Source organism: Anopheles ziemanni, chromosome 3 (genome assembly GCF_943734765.1).
Source record: "Anopheles ziemanni chromosome 3, idAnoZiCoDA_A2_x.2, whole genome shotgun sequence".
In the NCBI taxonomy this organism is placed as follows: Eukaryota; Metazoa; Arthropoda; class Insecta; order Diptera; family Culicidae; genus Anopheles; species Anopheles ziemanni.
In genome coordinates, this window is record NC_080706.1 from 53,425,409 (window position 1) to 53,443,107 (window position 17,699).

Sequence of the window (17,699 nt, forward strand, 5' to 3'; positions counted from 1 at the left end):
TATCTACTAAAAAACATCGCCGTCGCGGCGACGTTTCCGTTCGTCCAGCTTCGTTGGACCGAGACATTACAGCGGTTCCAACAATGGGAATAGAAATGCACATATGCACAATTCCGGTGGTTTGCACTTTTCTTCAGGTAAAATGTTTAAAATGGTAAAATGAATGCACACGGTGTTACGAACCAACTTCGCTAAATCTGAAAATTGATAACCTGTAAAATCTGTAGCGAGACTGGACAGCAATAGACTTTTTTCTTTTGCAACGCTACAGGTTAAATCCGAACTGCTCCAAATTTGGATTTTCTGTTTTTGCTAGGTGGTTGACATGTACTACATGCTTTGGGTAAGGGTATTTGAGGAAAGGAACCTCTACCGCTAAACCTCTTTAAAGTTGAATGACACAACTTGTAGCGTCATGATTTATTGTTTATTTGCAAAGCCTGTCCTTGGTCTTATTTATATTTATATACCAGCTTAAAACGCTGGCGAAGCTCAAACATTTGTTTTGTTGGTTCAAGTTGCGCTATTTTCTTCCAAATATATTCTACAGTACCTCGGTAGTAGTTACAAAATAAAAGATGACATCGTTCAAATCAATCGGCTTTTCTCGATTGGTATAGCCGACATGTACCTGGTAACATAAATCGGGGTTAACCACATTGAAAGCCTAAACAATGTAAGCCTTAAGGGACTGGTTTGTGATCTGTAGGCATAACCCGCACTCAACAAAAAATTAGGCGGTATTAATCACGCGATCTTGTTGGCAAGTTGACATTACCTCTGCGCGAAATGGCTCATGTAGAATTATTTCATGCTCTGTAATGTATCGTTCGCATCCATAAAGTCCATTTAAGGTCAGAAATAGTCAGTGACCATCGACCGGCAATATTCTCCGATGACGTTGATAGTTTCTCTCAGCGTTTTTTTTTTTGAAGAACAAAATTAAACAATATTGGGACATTTTGTATGACGCTATAACTCTCTATGGTAATTTACCAAGACATATTGAATAAATTGCAGCTTATAAGTCCCCACCACGGGATCAATCTAGTGTCAAAGTTATATAGTCCTGATTTAAATATCCTAAAGAATCAGAGGACCTTAAAGGATAATCTATCGATCTTAGGCTTTTCTATGGATTTTTCGAAGATCATATTACTTCTTGGGGTAGCAGTATTCATTGTGTGGTTTCCAACATTTTCAATTGTGTGGTTTCCAACATTACTGGTAACATGATGTATAAACCTAGTTTTTGTTTTTTACTCAACAAGCTTTTAGAGCAAAAATATGACAAAGTGCCTCAACTTTTGATAACGTCCAGTAACAGTCTTTGATAACATATGCTCAAATTCGAGTAAAAACAGACTAAATTCAGCGTTGTTGCAAGCAATTTTCAACAGTTCGTAAAAATATAAGTTCTAAACTGTAACATTATACTCCTGAACGCTACTCGCCTTTTATCAGTAATTTTATTGAATTTCAATAAAAATAAACTAACATAAAAGAACAATAAATGTTGCCTTGCGCTTTCCGTAGGTCATAAACTACATGGGATTTTTATTTTTTGTTATTATGGTACCATAGTCGCGTGGGATAAATTATATTGTTGTTATCAGTTGACCAAACTTATCGTTGGCTGTTGGCTCTCGGTGACCCAGATTTTCGTAATAAAGATCCCGAAGATTTCTTTTTTGGAATAGTTGCCTCTTGGAATCCACTTGGTGCGCATAAGTGACAATCTTGACGCTCAATCCGGGTCATTACAAGATGTCTTGGAAACGACCAACATCAGTCCCGTACCCAAATATTTGGTGCACGTTCGAAGCACCGGACCCGGATCGAGATGACGGTGGATTAGCGACGTACAGGGTGGAGGACCTCACGAAGGATCGCTTTGAAGACGCTATTAAACTATACACGGAGCACTTCCTCGACGATGAACCTCTTAGCCAGTACGGCAGAAGTGTGCAAAAGCAAGAAGGAAAGGCAAATACCAGAACTGTCACTTTCTGGAGGAATTGTCTTAACGAACGGATGTCAGTTGCATGCTATAAGGACGGATCAATGGAATTGGTCGCTGCCAATCTGCTGTCTGTGAAGCAGGCCAACTGTAAAAAAGATATTGATGTCCAGGTTAGAAAAGGAAATTAATATTCATAACTTGCGTTTCATGCTCAACAGTTCACATTTTAAGTGGAAATGGAAATTCTTTCTTTTAAGGCACTTTCCGAAACTGGACGAAAGATTGTAGCAGTATATGATTATATGACCGATACAGGGAACCTCTTCCAGCGCCACGCCGTGGACAAGTACCTCGCTGCGTATGGTTTGAGTGTCAACAGTCGATACCGCGGTCGGGGGATTGCGACAGAGATTCTCAAAGCCCGTATTCCTATTTGTAAAGCATTCGGACTGCGACTTACTAGCACCAACTTTACGGCCATCGGCTCGCAAAAAGCGGCAATGAAGGTTGGCTTTAAAACGGATCTAGAAATGCGGTCAGTACTGGGTCATGGGACACGAAGTATAGGGTAGACAATTATATCTAAACTAGTTTTCTCCAATTCCAGATACGACGAATTCGTGAAGGTTAACCCAAGCTACACATTCGAAGGCATTAAGAGCACCAGCATCAAGCTCATGAGTTTAGTGATCGAATGAGAAAATACCCTCCCAGGATGTATGAGTGCTAATGAGATAAAAGTTGTGGATTGTGTCTATGTGACTCAAAAATGTTAAAAAGGAAGAACTGTAATTCATTTTGTTTGTTTTTTGTGGATACACAAACCAGAGGATGATCACATTCAATGTTCTTCATCAATCGAAACTTAATCGAATGTGCGATTTTGAAAAAATCTCCCATATCCATATTTGAGATTATTTTGCTCATTCCTAATATGTATCAATATAAAATATGTGTATAAGCGGAATTCTCATTCCGATTTAATGGTGTTAATAGTAGATAGATCTTGATCGTCTGAGACAATGATTAATAAAATAACTTAAAAACAGTATTTCCGATTTTTTTATACGCAAAAATTATGTGACATGATATTTTACGTTTACCAAATGACTAATATGCAAATGTTTCATGTTGCAATAGACCACCATGCGCATTTTTAAAGCTTACACTTAAAGCTACTTTATTTCTCCGTTTAGTAAGTAAAACGTTTTACGTTATGAGATCTATAAATTCGTAATGTTCGTTGTTAGTTCCCATTATTATATTGAGCCGTCCGAATTGAACATAATCCATATAATAATGGATTTTTTTAAATTAAACTCTGTTTCTCAACCATCGAGCATTCAAAGTAGCCTTCATTCAAGCTTGCACTTCAGGCAGTAAAGAATAATTCCTCCACTATCCTCCAGAAGTGTCACAAACTCCTGATTAACACTTTATCCTTATCGTTAATGATGTTTCAGCCCTTTGAACCTGCACAACACATCTGTAGGGTACTCGCCGTTGTTGTCATGTTCGATGATTATATATCGCCGTGGAGAGAACCTATATTTTACATCAGCCATAAGTTCACGAGCTGGAAAAAGGTTTGATGTGTTGCGGTTGCAGTCGTAAGTAGTGTTGTTCTTTATGTTTTTTTTTTGAATTATTTGTTGTGCCTTGTCGAACCAGATGGCTACATGCCGACGTTGTAACCGGAAGTCTACATACCAGGATCGCTTCTCCTGCCTTTGTCCATTACAGAAGCTTAGAGTAACCGTACGATAAAACGTCAGTTTTTTATACCTCTCTCACGCAGAAATTTTGCTGAACGGGGACGTCAACGCATGCAGCATAAAAACTCCACGGTACAGTCTTGTTGGCAAATATTACAATTCATGCTTCAAACAGTGGATGAAAACAAACAAAAACGAATACAAATAAACAGCCCAAGCCAAAAAAAACTGCCACGTTCTTTTTTTACTAACGCGCATTTATTGTTACCCGGTGACCTAGATTTTTAAAGATAACAACTCGCAAACAATTTGTTTTGGATAGTTGTCTCTCGGAAACCGATCGGTACGCATCAGTAACAATCTCGGATCACCATAAGATGTCTTGGGAACGACCATCTGATGTTCCATACCCAAATGTTTGGTGGACATTCAAAGCACCGGACCCGGATCGAGATGACGGTGGATTAGCGACGTACACGGTGGAGGACCTCACGGAGGATCGCTTCGAAGACGCCATAGAACTGTTCACGGAGCACTTCCTCGACGATGAACCTCTTGCCCAACACGCCAGGACTCGACACAACCCGGTAGCATATGACCAGGTTATCACTATGTTTAAGTCCTGTTTCAACAAGCGGCTGTCGGTCGTGTGCTACAAGGAAAGTTCGGAAGAGCTGGTCGGTGCCAATCTTCTCGAAGTACAACAAATCAACAGCAAAAGTGATGGTAGTGACTTGGTAAGAAAGCAAAATGTATGATGGTTATCGGCATGTAACGCTCAAATGAAGCCTAATGACTCATATAGTTGTGCATTTCATTTAGGTACTTGCCGAAGCAAGTCGTAAGATTATCGCTGTCAACGTTCATATGACTGATACAGTGAACCTCTTCGTGCGCTACAACGTGGACAACTACCTAACGGCGTATGGTTTGAGTGTCAACAGTCGATACCGAGGACGGGGGATTGCCACAGAGATTCTCAAAGCCCGTGTCCCTATTTGCAAAGCATTTGGACTGCGACTTACTAGCACCAACTTTACGGCTATCGCCTCGCAAACGGCGGCCGTAAAAGCTGGCTTCAAAACGGACCTAGAAATGCGGTCAGTATTGGGTCATGGGACACGAAGTGTAGGGTAGACAATTATATCTAAACAAGTTTTCTCCAATTCCAGATACGACGAATTCGTGACAATGGACCCTAGCCTCACATTTGAAGGTATTAAGGGCACCAGCATCAAGCTCATGAGTTTAGTGATCGAATGAGAAAATACCATTCTTGGTTTGTATGCGTGCTAATTGTAGTTAAGCTGTTGTGCTGGTATAACCAAATATTGTTTGAAATGAAGTAATAAAATTCATTTTGTTTGTTTTTCGTGGATAAACATTCCGGACGATGATAAAATAATAAGTGAAATTCTTGCGAATAGTAATAAAAAGGCATATATTTACCATAACAAAGATGGCTCATTTCCATCAAACACCATTCAATGAATTCAGCTACCACATACCGAGCTCTGTCCCAAGCTTTCCGTCTAGACAGCATTGTAAGAATGAGAATGTCTGGATTCCACATCAAGATGATTCGATTCATATGCAGACACGTGGAATTATGGTTGTTTACATTGTACGCTGTGCGTTTTGTCCTTTAAAATAACTTCTGGTACTCTGGTATTGTTGCGATATGTTCATGCTCAAATTCGAATGAAACCAATCTAAATTTAGCCCAAAAGTATGCAACAAACGGCTAAACGCCGTTGGCACCGTCAATATTTTCCAATTAACAGTTATTCGAATTTCAATTAAATTTTATGAAAGTGAAATCAAAATACACTATCATTAAAAACACTTTGCTGAAGCCGTTCGAAAATAAGCGTGTGCTTAATTAGTAGTGCATACTGCATTAGATGCATAAGGCAATAGAAAAATAATCACAAGTTACATTGGGGATGCTCATTTCACATGCATGACAATAGTGACGTCACAACGATCGTGTTTAAAATGTGAGGGTAGTTAGTGAGAAGCGCATGCGTGAAACCGCGCTTGCGCTTAAATCATGACAATGCGTAACGTCACAAAACGCATGGTGCCATATCTCAGCAGTATGGATTATATTGTTGTTATCAGTTGACCAGACTCGTTGCGAGCTGTTGTTATCAACAACCAGCCTTCTAGTGCTCGAAACATTCATTGAAAAGAACTCGTCGTCGCCCTAGCGTGAATGGTTGTATTCGAGGAACCGTTCGGCGTGTACCAGTAACAATCTTTTGAGCTCGGCGCTCACTCCGATCTACCGTAAGATGTCTTGGGAACGACCAACATCAGTCCCGTACCCAAATGTTTGGTGGACATTCGAAGCACCGGATCCGGATCGAGATGACGGTGGATTAGCGACGTACAGGGTGGAGGACCTCACGGAGGATCGCTTCGAAGACGCCATTAAACTGTATACGGAAAATTTCCTCGACGATGAACCGCTTTGCCAATACGGTAAGATTCGACATTGCCCGGTAGCATATGAAGAGATTGTCGGTTTTTGGAACTACTGCTTGAACGAACGGATTACGGTCGCATGCTACAAGGAGGGTTCGAAGGAGCTTGTCGGTGCCAATCTCCTCTCTGTAAACCAAGTCAACAGAAAAGTGGATTTTAGTAAATTCGTAAGAAAGTGATTTTAACATAACCAATTGGAACTCCTTACTAAATTATTGATACGGTTATATGTTTGTTTTAGATACGTTCCGAAAGAATTATAAAGCTTGTCGCAGTAAATGACTACATGACCGATACAACGAACCTCTTCGAGCGCTACAACGTGGACAACTACCTAACGGCGTATGGTTTGAGTGTCAACAGTCGATACCGTGGTCGGGGGATTGCCACAGAGATTCTCAAAGCCCGTGTTCCTATTTGCAAAGCATTTGGACTACGGCTTACCAGCACCAACTTTACAGCAATCGGCTCGCAAGTACCAGCCGCAAAGGTTGGCTTCAAAACGGACCTAGAAATGCGGTCAGTAATGCGATTTTAAACTCAAACTATAAGGTATATAATTTTAAAAACTGTTTGCATTTTCTTTCATTCCAGATACGACGAATTCGTGAAAGTAGACCCTAGCTATACATTCGATGGCATTAAGGGAACAAGCATCAAGCTCATGAGTTTAGTGATCGAATGAAAAAATACCTTTCTAGGGCTGCAGAGTTTTAGTCGAAGTGAATTTTAGATATTGTGGCTAGAAACCAGTGAATTTAAACGGAAAGTGCTATATTTCATTTTTGTGTTTGTCATCGATACACAAACCGAATACTGATAACGTACTGTTATCTTGTTCCGCAAAAATGTGTTGATCCATTGTGATGATAAACGTAAATTCGTATAGGATAGCAACAGACTGGCATACATTCATGATTATGAGGGTACACTCGTCTTCTGAATGAGTATTTCGCAACGATGACAGAAAGTTTCTATTTTACGTATGACTCAGTTGGCATTCTGGAATCATATGTTTTTTCGCAACTTTTGAAAGTATCTAAATTCACGAATGTGTAAGATGCAAATAATAAATTCCATGCAGTGCATAACTATGACTGCATTTTGCAACTTTGAACTTTCTAAAAGGTGCTTGCTTCCACTGGTCTATAAAAGTGCTACGTGCTACTGGTTTTTACTTTAACTTAAAGGACATGCCAACGCCATTGAGAAGCCCCACAGAGATTGCGGGCCTCATTTCCTGTTTCATCCTCCACCGCTCGGTTTTCTTGAACGCATTCGCCATGGTTGTAGATTTTCCTTCTTCTCGTCAAGACACTGCAGCTACTTTGTAGAAGGTTAGCTTGCATGTGCAGTAGAATATCGGCACAGAAGACTAATAAGCAGAGAATGATGGTAGAAAATACAACATAGAATAATAACTCGAACGGCGAACGAACAACAAAGACAAAAAAAAACTCTGATGACTTTTACGAAAACGGAGAAAAAATAAGGAGAATACCTTTTCTTCTAGTTTTATGCGTGATCATTGGATAAAAACATGCTCTGTGAAATCTTCTTGTAACGAAAATAATTATTTGGAATCAGTTTTTACAAGCTGGACCATTGGGGTAGATTATGCATAAACGTGCTGTGAAACTGAAGCATCACGCCAGTTCATTCTTAGATCGCAGTGCATCATAAGTGATTGCCATATTAAGGATAGCAAAAATGTGTGTGGATGTGCCTTTGGAATATCTTTTGTGAAAACATTAGTTCTGCCGAACGAAATTTTGTTCGACAAACGATTTTATCAATTATTATCATTGTTCCAATTTTATTTCACTCAAACCAGTTTCAAATTGGCCTACTTAGCCATGGCAGGTGCAACATGCATACGACGATCGTAGCAGTGCACAGTGGTAGAGAGAATGAACTGTATAGGACAATTAACACTACCTATACTGCAGTGTCAATTTTGCGAATTTTTCTTATCTATTTATGTTGCAAATATTTGATTTAATTTAATTTAATTTGGCTCAGCAATTTATTGACATATACAGACAGGCCCGGCCGTTTGGCAAATCGTTTGAATCTAGTTTACAGTAACGTGCGTTATTTACTCATATGATTCATACTCCATTGGAGGTGAACATTTATAAACTTTTTACGCTGGCGGTAGTGTGGCAAAGTCACTGGACTAAGTCTTGAGTAGGTTCGATAACCGTATAAAATAAAAATGGTAAAAGAGTAAATGAGACCCCGGGCTAGATTCTCCCCTTCCTGCTTTAAAGGAAAGGGGGCTTTTTTTTCTCCCCTTCCAGTTTACATTAAGCGCCTGAAGCTATGCAAAGCGCGACGCATGCATTCTTTTCGAATATTTGATCGCTAAACCTGTGGTCACAGCTTTCCGCAACCGCATGCGGTTGCGTTTTTGATCTGTCAAACGAGCACAGCTTTTTGCCAAAAATAATACTTAAAGTACTAGTAAGTAAACTATACTACACATGATGGACAGCATGAAACAATGAGTTTAGTCGAAGAAATGAGTTGGAAACGGCGGCGCGCCCGCAGCGAGCGCAGCGAGCGGACTGCGCTAGGTCTACCGAAAAAGAGAGTTTGTTATAGTTTTGAGAAATAAGGGGTGCCCGTGGGCCCCCCTCATACCGCACCCCTAGATTGATTGCGTAGCCGAAATTAACGGTACACACTACGGTTCAAATACTCGTAGGTTGAATTTAACGAATTAATGTATCACCAATTGCATACATTCAGTTTAAACGTCCACAAGAGGTGTAGCCACGATCAAAAACATGTTGGCCGGGGCCTCATTTACTCTTTTACCGGAAAAAATGCACATCAGCCTAATGTTCCGATTGTTCATACTTTTCATTTATGGAGTTACATGTACAAATCGGTTGAAAGAATCAAAAATTATTTACAAATTTATTATTTCAGCAGAAAATACCTTGAAGGTATCTGTATCTAAATCCCATTAAAATGTTTATTTCATAAAATAAGAATCGAGGTAGGATATTTGTTGTATCAAGTTGTTTGCCTTCAAAATACATTTCATTTGAGGTGTCTGTTGCTGAAATTGACCTAGCCACAAAAAAGTTATTAGCAATTTGGCTGTTTTAGTCATTATTTCAAGCTGTGACCAAGTGGTTGAAGCTTGTTAGCGCGCTGCAGCTTTATTCTAGTGGTGGGTAAACCAAATCCCCAAATCCGAATCCCAATCCAAGAAACAGTCGGAACAGTCCAAGCAGTGGATAGTGTTCCTTTGGAACTGTGGTCTTTGAGTACAAAATTTTGAAAGGCCTGGTACCAACGTATTTGGGGGAAATGATAGTAGTTAGGACTCACACTCGTAATGCCGGTGAGCCAAGACTTCCCGGCTATCTGTCTGGAAACGCCCGAAATTCGTTGTTTTTAGGAGGACAATGGTACAACAGGATGCCAAGAGAGATTAAACAAGCGTGAAATCTTAGGGAGTTCAAACGCCTATGCGCCGTATACGTGAAGCGGGTAGTCCGACGCTGTGCTTGCAATGTATTTAGTAAATGTTGTAGTTTTTGAGCTCGTAGTATTGCATTTGTCAACATGGTCTTTGATTATGATGATGATGAGTAAAAACATGAACAGGGCCTTTTTATTTTAATTATCCAATTTAACTTAATAGAATGAATTAGTCTACATAGTTTTGAGACACGCGCGCGTAAATGAGGACAATTGGTGGACATGGCTGTACGAAAAGAGCTAATAGTATCTACACTTCTTGCTGTAGTCGGGTCCCTTTCTGTTCTTGATAGTAGGACCACATTATCAACCAATGGTAATTGTTGCGGACGGATGCTGCATCCCGTGGAATGCCACTCTAAGGTGCTCGCACTGAGCGACACACGCAGATGTGTGCGAGCCGGGTATCGGCATAACGGTCGGAGTACGAACGGAGGTCAACGGTTCGGTTGACCTCGGTCGGGCATCTGGTCATCAAGTCGGCTGTTGATCGATCGAGGACGATCGATCACTTCTATTCCATCATCACAAGTGGCCGGACATAAGCGGCGTAGCGGGCCGGGTCATTTTATATTGTGTACTTGTAATTAGCATATACTAAGTTTTAAACTACAGAGATTTATATCCTAACATATCCGAAAGCACAGACGTAACAGTAATTGGTGGTGGGAACTACAAACAGAGCAGAAATACCCTCTTACACTCCGGAAAGTGGTGCCTCGTTAACTTTGGGGGACTTACCTTTCGAGGTGATTGCTCGGGACCGTTGTATGGAAGGAACAAGATCAGGTCCCTTAAGTAGTACTGGTGGGTTTCACTACACTATCAATCATTGATAGCTGGCGGTGTTAACCAAAATTGTGCGAAAATACCTGCCCTACTCCGGAAAGTGGTCGATTTTGCTAGTTGGGAAATCTAAGATGTACCCCCTTGTGCAACCGATGGCGACCGTTGTATGAATGGAGCAGAGTTGGATGCGATTGTTCTGGAGAGTATTGCCCCAATGCTCCCTCTCGTTTGATGATTTATATTTAATATCTCAAGATACTTTCGTCCCTCTCAAACATATGTAGGGGTAAGCGGTGAGACTCATCATCATCATCATCATCATCATCATCATCATCATCATCATCATGTAAACAAATCAATGTCGGTCTGGAAATTGTGTATCCTAATCTGAATCCCCAGTATCCGATTCAGAATCCGGTAAAAATGGTCTGGTCCTGATGAAATGGGTTTGGTTGGGTAGAACAATTTTTTATTTGTAAAAAATCGGTTCCAGGAATTTTTCTAGAGCCTAACTTGCAAATTGCGCAAAAAACTCAATCCATTGAGTGATGGATCCATTGATGTCCATTGGACATTCTACCCAGCGTTCGATTTGAGTAAACTTAAATCAATTACATTGTCTCTAGATCGACTAGTTATGTGACTAATTCGACTCAAATCATTGTGAGTCGATTCAAATCGAATCAAATCTTTAGAATCCGTCAAATGGGATCCAAATCTTTCGAATCTGTCGATGGGATTCGAATCTTTAAAATCCGTCAAATGGGATTCGAATCTTTAGAATCCGTGTAGAGATCGAATCTTCGAATCTTCCGAATCCCGATTCTGCCAACACTACTTCACAACGTAAACAGACTAAAGTAGTCGCAGACGCAGCGTCGATCGGAGCGGTTGTGCCTGTTCTGCTCTTTAGTTCTTCCTGCGCCGGTCCGTAGAGCTTATGTTTTCGGGTTTTTTCTCTTTTTATCAAATATTTCGATTGCAACGTGTTGAAGGAACCTTAAGAGTCCGGTGCACTGGTGCATGAGGTACCCGGTGTATGTGTGTGCGTAAGGGGGCTGCTCCCTTTTTTTTCAGTCGGTTTCTGCATGGTGTACCATCTCGCCGTCAGGTTTCTTCCCCTGGCGACTCCCGGGAGACCGGCCAACATCGTGCGGAAATAATTGCTTCACCCGCGCGCGCTGCTGCTACGAACACACTCGATTGCGCAAGTGGCCAAGTGACCGGTGGCGAGTAGAAGTTTTTTGTGCCTTTTGAGTGTTTTTTTAAGTGCTCGTTTGTAAGACACTGGACACGGACTGTGAATTCCGCGCTAACGAGAAAACACGGAGGTCTCGGCAGCGTAGCTTTTCCGTTGGAAACCGCAGAAGTGCCCTCCAGGGTTTGGTGACTTATATTCGTTCGATTCGGGTGACATGCATCCGGTCAACAAAATTAAATTTAGACGAAGCTTAGCAAAAGTGGAAAACAACCGCCTTTGGCACCTAAAAAGCCGAGGACCTAATGTGCTGTTAGTGTTTAAAATCGTAACGGTTTTGGTTTGTTTATATTTTTCAAAACATGCTAATTTATCCGGAACGTTATTCAATGTGTTCTGCAAATGGTTGATGCAAAGTATATTTGATTTATCTTTGCCTACCGTAGAATCGGCACGAATTTTTCCATGTAGCCACATTCTTGCGTACGACCTGCACCGCGTCCCTACCGGCGTCAACGATCAACGGATCGGTTCGATTTAAAATAAGATTGAACACAGGTTCCACTGGCCGGTTTGTTTGTTTTTTTTTTTTATTTATGCTGTTTTGCCACATTCATCCACCGAATTGATGCTCGTGTGAAGAAACAAGCAAACGTCGTTAGAGAGGGGGACCGTGTGGTGTGGTGGACGCGTTTGCCAATTTCAGCATCGGACCAGCACCAGGACACGCGAGCAATTCTTGGGGCGGAGAGCCGTGGCGGCTCAGGTTAAATTTGAATGGGACGTTTTTCTTTCGTTGCATGTTTTTTGGTGTTTGTTGTTCTTAGCTTTGGGTTCTACCCTCCGCTTTGAACTACTGATCGGCCCCAATGGCAGAACGGCGAGGAATAACTTGATGGTTACCCGGGTTCGGTGCGCTTCTTGGCTGCAGTGTTGTTACTTTTCTTCAGTCTCATAGCTTCGATCTGCTCTGCTGCCTGCGGGAAAAAGATGCGCACCCGTTTGTGACGAGACGAGTTTGGTCGCGGTTCGATACATATGACCGGTGTCAGTGTCTCGAAGCGTATGATTCATTTGCTAAGAACGGGAAAACATTGTACCGATACCTTTGGAGTGTGATTTTGTCTCAATTCAACTTAACTTTAACTACTGAAGAGACTTTTTATAATTTAGTTAAGAAAATATGTCTGTCCCCCTCTTGTACCAAAGCGCAATAAAATAGAAATTTTTTACGCGCAAATCCTGAAACAGATATACAATAGCTTGAGCTTTGGATGACTTTGGAACAATTTGAACCGCAACATGACTATAGAATCCATACCACAGTGTAATAATAGTAATTTAAGACTGGCTCCATATAATAACAATACTAATAACAACTACACGTCATTCCTCAGGCAGTGGCTGGTGAATCGAGTCCGCGTGGAACATAAAACAGTGCAATAATTTACATTTAACCTTATTGGTTACGGTTGTCCAGAAGACGCTCGGTGGTACTACTATTATTGGCCATTATATGCTGTCTGCTGAGGCTGGCCTTTCTAGTAGTTTGCTCGTAGCGTGCTGGCGACGTTTTGGTTAATGTTGGGCTAAACCTGGTGGACAACCGGAGGAAATTATCGTTGAAAAGACAAAATATATTCATCTGCATTTGCTTTCTTTTTGATTTCGCTAAATCTCTCAGCTTCTAAAATAGGCTTTGAGCAATCGTGGGATCCGATTATTTTCAAAAGTCTTAAGACGTGGTCAATTTTTGACCACCGAATGTCCACGAGCGCATAGTTGTGCAGCTGGATAATGTGCCTGTGTGAATAATTACTGAATTCGAGCTCCTTTACCTTTCGTTTCATTCCTCCCCCCCCTCCTCCTCGCCCCACTTCCCGTATTGCACCCGCATCATCCGGGGCTTCGTGGTGGCTTTGGGTCCGCAGCTTGTTTGTTTATTGTTTGCAAAATCCACCATCTTTCACCTCGCAACAAATGGCGCTGCCAACTGTGAAGTGATGCCAAGTGGCCCAAGGGATACGTCTGGACGGTCGAACGGTGATTTAGTGGTTTGGTTTGTGGCAAAAATAATTGATTACATTATTCCACCGCCCCCACAACCACCACAACTTTGCCACCACACCCCGATCAAACATCAAGCCCATGACTGGGGCAATTGTAAATTTCATTTTTGAGCCCCTTCAGTGTGACTAAATAGTTGCCCGATCGATGGCGTACTGCATAAATCAACAGTTTCGTGTCGCAATATAAATGCATTGAACGTCGAACGTGAATGTCGATGCTTTTGGTTCAAACGGATTGGGGAGGAAAAACTGGAAACTCATAGATCGGACCCATCTGGGTGTGTGGGGGACAAAGGTTCGCGAAACAGAAATGCTCTGACACACTGAGAATTGCGTATGGCCGACACAATAGCACCAGTTCTAGATAGTTTGGAAAAGTCAACGGTTGTTAGCCAACCGACAAATGAAACTGCCACCCGGTGTCGCACCTAGCCTCTGATTTTACTCTACCCAGTGATAGTTATTCTAACGCATGTTTAATTTTTCTACAGTGATTGAAAATTTGCTTCCAAAAGTGCCTACTAGTACGAATAGTGATTATAAACACCGTTTAGTTGCAAAATACTAGGCCGACCTACAGTGAACTTAAGACGTGATCTAGAGGAGTGTCGTCGTTAGGCGTTGCTCACCAAAAAGTAAACTAATCAAACTTCAAATTCTACGAAACCCAGCACATCTCGGAAGGATCCTGACATATTTATGCATGATGAGCATGTAATGGTAAGTACTGTTTTCCATATAAAGATTATGGGTACATATACTTAATTTAAGCCACCATCTCAAGTGGTTATCGATAGTAGAAAATACGTCGTAGACTTTGATGCATCGTAAGCTGATGAAGTACATCAATGGAGTTTTGGGTTTCCTCAATGTCAATGTTTGAATTTAATCCGAGTTGAAAGTTTACCCTCAAAGGATTAAGACGTTTATTTTTGTTTTTGCACACTTCAGTATTTGATATTTCCTTTAAAATGTTTGAATATACTGTAGAGCCCATAATTGTTGATAGGTTATTTAAAAAACGAATGTGCAAGTAAACTCCATCTACTAAATCTTATCATATTGTAACTATGAGACTAATTTAGGCTATGTTTTGCGAGTGGTTTTTAAAACGTGTTGTTTGAAAAACACTGAGGCCAATAGCTTGAAGAGACAAAAAATGTTTAACAATAACAATCTATACAGCATTTTATAATTTCTACTAATATGCGTGTATAAACTCGCTAAATTGCTTTTGGAAATTTCCTAAACAATCATAATATTATGTTAATTTATTTTATTTTTTGAGTTTATCTTACAACTCTGTTGTATCTAAAAAGATAAAGGACTCATGAAATGCTTTTTATAACGTACGAGCTAGTTGTGCTAGTACGAAGTATATGATCGTAGCTATTATTTAAAAACGAATCTCAAAGTAATACGATTCACAGCAGAAGAAAAATTCATATTCCTTGCAACAGTTTTCCAAAGGCTAACATCTTACGTTTCCCTACTGCTTATGTCCCATTAAGCAGAACAAAAAAGGCTGGGAATTGCTGCTTGAGTGTCCCATGGAACGCCTTATGTAACAGGATGCAACGTAGAACGTTTGTAATGAAAAGAAAATGATCCTCCGTATTACCGTGTTTTATCAACCGGCATCAACACGAGGTCACATCGGTTTCCCCGATGGCCCATCGGGTTTGGGCTGTCGCCCAAGTCGGTGGCGTGCGCGTTTGTTTTTATTTATGTTTGGTTTTTTGTTCCCGGTGGTTGTGATTGATGAGCGTCGAAGCATAATCTGATCTCCTACGGTTTCAAGAAGTCCCACACGACTGAGCAGGGTGCGTTGGAGAGACCCGGCAGCGTGTCCCACGGTCGCGTCGCCCGTTAGTGGCCATTTAACACGTACGCCGTACCGTGTGGCGTCCAAATTGACACCATCAGCAGCCTGACTATCCCAGGGTGTGCGGTTCCTCCCGTGGAGCAACACGCGAAGTCGTTCGGTGAAGCTGTTAAAAGCTTTTCCGAATCCATCGTGCTTCGCTTTGACGCCGCGCTGATCACACCCTGCTGAATGATGACTCGGTGGAAAACGCTACAGCTGATTGAGGCATGCTTGTGTGCCCCTAGACTGGATGTTGATGACGATGATGATGCTGTCGGTACTGGAGCCCTTTTCAAGGTGTCACATGGGCGGGATCGTTCATAATGGTTACAACTTTGTTGTTCGAGCGCGGAGGTTCGTTCCGCGGCGGAAGGTGTCGATGCTTCCCGTGACCCGAGCACGGCCTTTCGACGAGTTTCCCATGGAAGAGACATTACACTGAGTTTGTGTGTTTGTGGCTCGTCGCCAACGAAGATGTGTTTTCTTTCCCTCCGGGAGACGGTTTGACGGATTAAGCGACGATCGCAATCGGAGAAGCGTCGAATGGCACTGGCGACCCAGCAACAAAGGTGGTTCCGGTCGTCTCACTTTACAGGTTGCGGTGTTGTGCAAAGGGCAGGAAATGGATGGGTGGATGGGTCCCGAAAGAAGGTACATGTGTGTACGACCGGGGAGAGGGGAACGATGTGCCTACAAAATTCGAGTTTCCGATAACAATCGTTCGGTTTGTGGTGATTGAAAGGCTACACGCTGTGGGAGCTTTCATAAAAATTGAGGTCATCTTTCACCGAACCGGGCAGGGGAGTTTTAGTTTCTTGTTGTTATGCCGTGCTTGTTCTCCACATGTGTTTGTTTGTCTGAGCAGCGTCCCAACATATGTCAAACTGGACCATGGATGAGGTAAACTATATTGGAATCTTTTTCATGATCTTGTGTTACTAAAATATTAAAATAAATTATTAAATATACATGAAACTATGTAGATTGAAAACCTTACAGAATGAATTACTTCCTGCTTAGTATAATATGTCATTCGAACACTCGAACCGGATGAACTTGTCAAAATTTAACGCCTTTGCTCCGCCTCGCGAAGTAGCGCGCGTGAAAGTTCTTTTCTTGCTCTCGTGCCACGGCGTTGACCTTCGTGGTGTGGTGTTCGGCCAGGGCGCTGCAGCATACAGTGTTGTTAAAAAGCTTTCGCGTGTTGCCGTGTGTTCGGCCACTTTCAAAACCACAACAACAAGCTGCTGCGGTCCCCGCAGGGATCGCGGACATGGTAAACACTTTCACTTGCCATATGCACCTCTTTTTCCCCGTTTTACTATATCGTCCTCTCGTAAGCCGTTGGCCGTTTCCGTTGGCCCGAGAACACAAGGCGCTCATGCTGGGCGTGATCGCGGCGAAAGCATCCGGCAGGTTCCTTTCTTAACGCACCGTTGAAGTCTTTCGATTTTGTCTCGTAAGCAACCGGAACAAACTGTGCGTGTCGAAGCTCGCTTCATCGTAGAACGGCGCACGTCATCGACCGATTCTTCGAGAGTGAAGAGTGGTGAAAAAAAATCGCTCAAATATTCTCCCCGCTGGGGTGGTCAGAAAAGTCAAGAACCGTAAAGATTTCTGCTACGTCGGTGGGTGGTCTTCCCGTAACGGCGGAGATGATCATGATGATGATGATGATGATGATGATGATGTTGGTTACGCTGGTACGCATACCAATTCGGGCGAATGAATGTTCTTGTCTTGCCGACATCGTAAGAAACACGTCTTGGCTCGATCACCAGCTGCGATTTTTCGTTTATTTGAATTTTGATAGGTCGCTCTCCGGTAGATTGTTCGATTTATCAGCGACCAGGCAAATGTGGCGGTTAAAGAACGGTCCACATTAGGCTTATCAGCTTACTCGCCGGAACCTTCCTGGAGCGAGCAAGAAGGGCCCGGGAAAAGCAAACAAACCGTCAACCGGATTGCGTTGACGTGTGCGGTACCATATTGACCGAGTTTGTGCGAGGAGCTGTTGAATGGTTTGGGCCAATGCGAGCGGATGGCCGGTGGCGGACATAACAACAACAGCACCGGAAACAAATAAACCGGCCAATAGCTTTCCGGAGGT

At 42.0% G+C, this 17,699-nt stretch overlaps 3 protein-coding genes across 3 annotated transcripts; all 3 read left to right on the forward strand.

The window, feature by feature from the left end:
* Positions 1 to 1,767: 1,767 nt before the first annotated feature.
* LOC131287956 (uncharacterized) lies at positions 1,768 to 2,661 on the forward strand. Its single transcript, XM_058317050.1, has 3 exons — positions 1,768 to 2,133; positions 2,221 to 2,498; positions 2,571 to 2,661. The coding sequence occupies exons 1-3, from the start codon at positions 1,768 to 1,770 to the stop codon at positions 2,659 to 2,661; spliced, it is 735 nt and encodes a 244-aa protein (XP_058173033.1).
* A 1,394-nt stretch (positions 2,662 to 4,055) lies between these two features.
* LOC131287958 (uncharacterized) lies at positions 4,056 to 4,941 on the forward strand. The gene is made up of 3 exons (XM_058317052.1): positions 4,056 to 4,415; positions 4,501 to 4,778; positions 4,851 to 4,941. The coding sequence occupies exons 1-3, from the start codon at positions 4,056 to 4,058 to the stop codon at positions 4,939 to 4,941; spliced, it is 729 nt and encodes a 242-aa protein (XP_058173035.1).
* A 1,034-nt stretch (positions 4,942 to 5,975) lies between these two features.
* Positions 5,976 to 6,853, forward strand: LOC131288503 (uncharacterized). Its single transcript, XM_058317644.1, has 3 exons — positions 5,976 to 6,335; positions 6,410 to 6,687; positions 6,763 to 6,853. Exons 1-3 carry the CDS (start codon positions 5,976 to 5,978, stop codon positions 6,851 to 6,853), a joined length of 729 nt encoding a protein of 242 aa, XP_058173627.1.
* Positions 6,854 to 17,699: the final 10,846 nt, after the last annotated feature.

What these genes read in the sequence shown, in the direction of transcription:
- LOC131287956 (XM_058317050.1), top strand. Translation starts at nt 1,768, where the DNA reads ATGTCTTGGAAACGACCAACATCAGTCCCGTACCCAAATATTTGGTGC. An exon ending in AAAAAGATATTGATGTCCAG is followed by an intron (nt 2,134 to 2,220) that starts GTTAGAAAAGGA and finishes CTTTCTTTTAAG; the next exon opens with GCACTTTCCGAAACTGGACG. An exon ending in AAAACGGATCTAGAAATGCG is followed by an intron (nt 2,499 to 2,570) that starts GTCAGTACTGGG and finishes CTCCAATTCCAG; the next exon opens with ATACGACGAATTCGTGAAGG.
- LOC131287958 (XM_058317052.1), top strand. Translation starts at nt 4,056, where the DNA reads ATGTCTTGGGAACGACCATCTGATGTTCCATACCCAAATGTTTGGTGG. An exon ending in AAAGTGATGGTAGTGACTTG is followed by an intron (nt 4,416 to 4,500) that starts GTAAGAAAGCAA and finishes CATTTCATTTAG; the next exon opens with GTACTTGCCGAAGCAAGTCG. An exon ending in AAAACGGACCTAGAAATGCG is followed by an intron (nt 4,779 to 4,850) that starts GTCAGTATTGGG and finishes CTCCAATTCCAG; the next exon opens with ATACGACGAATTCGTGACAA.
- LOC131288503 (XM_058317644.1), top strand. Translation starts at nt 5,976, where the DNA reads ATGTCTTGGGAACGACCAACATCAGTCCCGTACCCAAATGTTTGGTGG. An exon ending in AAGTGGATTTTAGTAAATTC is followed by an intron (nt 6,336 to 6,409) that starts GTAAGAAAGTGA and finishes TGTTTGTTTTAG; the next exon opens with ATACGTTCCGAAAGAATTAT. An exon ending in AAAACGGACCTAGAAATGCG is followed by an intron (nt 6,688 to 6,762) that starts GTCAGTAATGCG and finishes CTTTCATTCCAG; the next exon opens with ATACGACGAATTCGTGAAAG.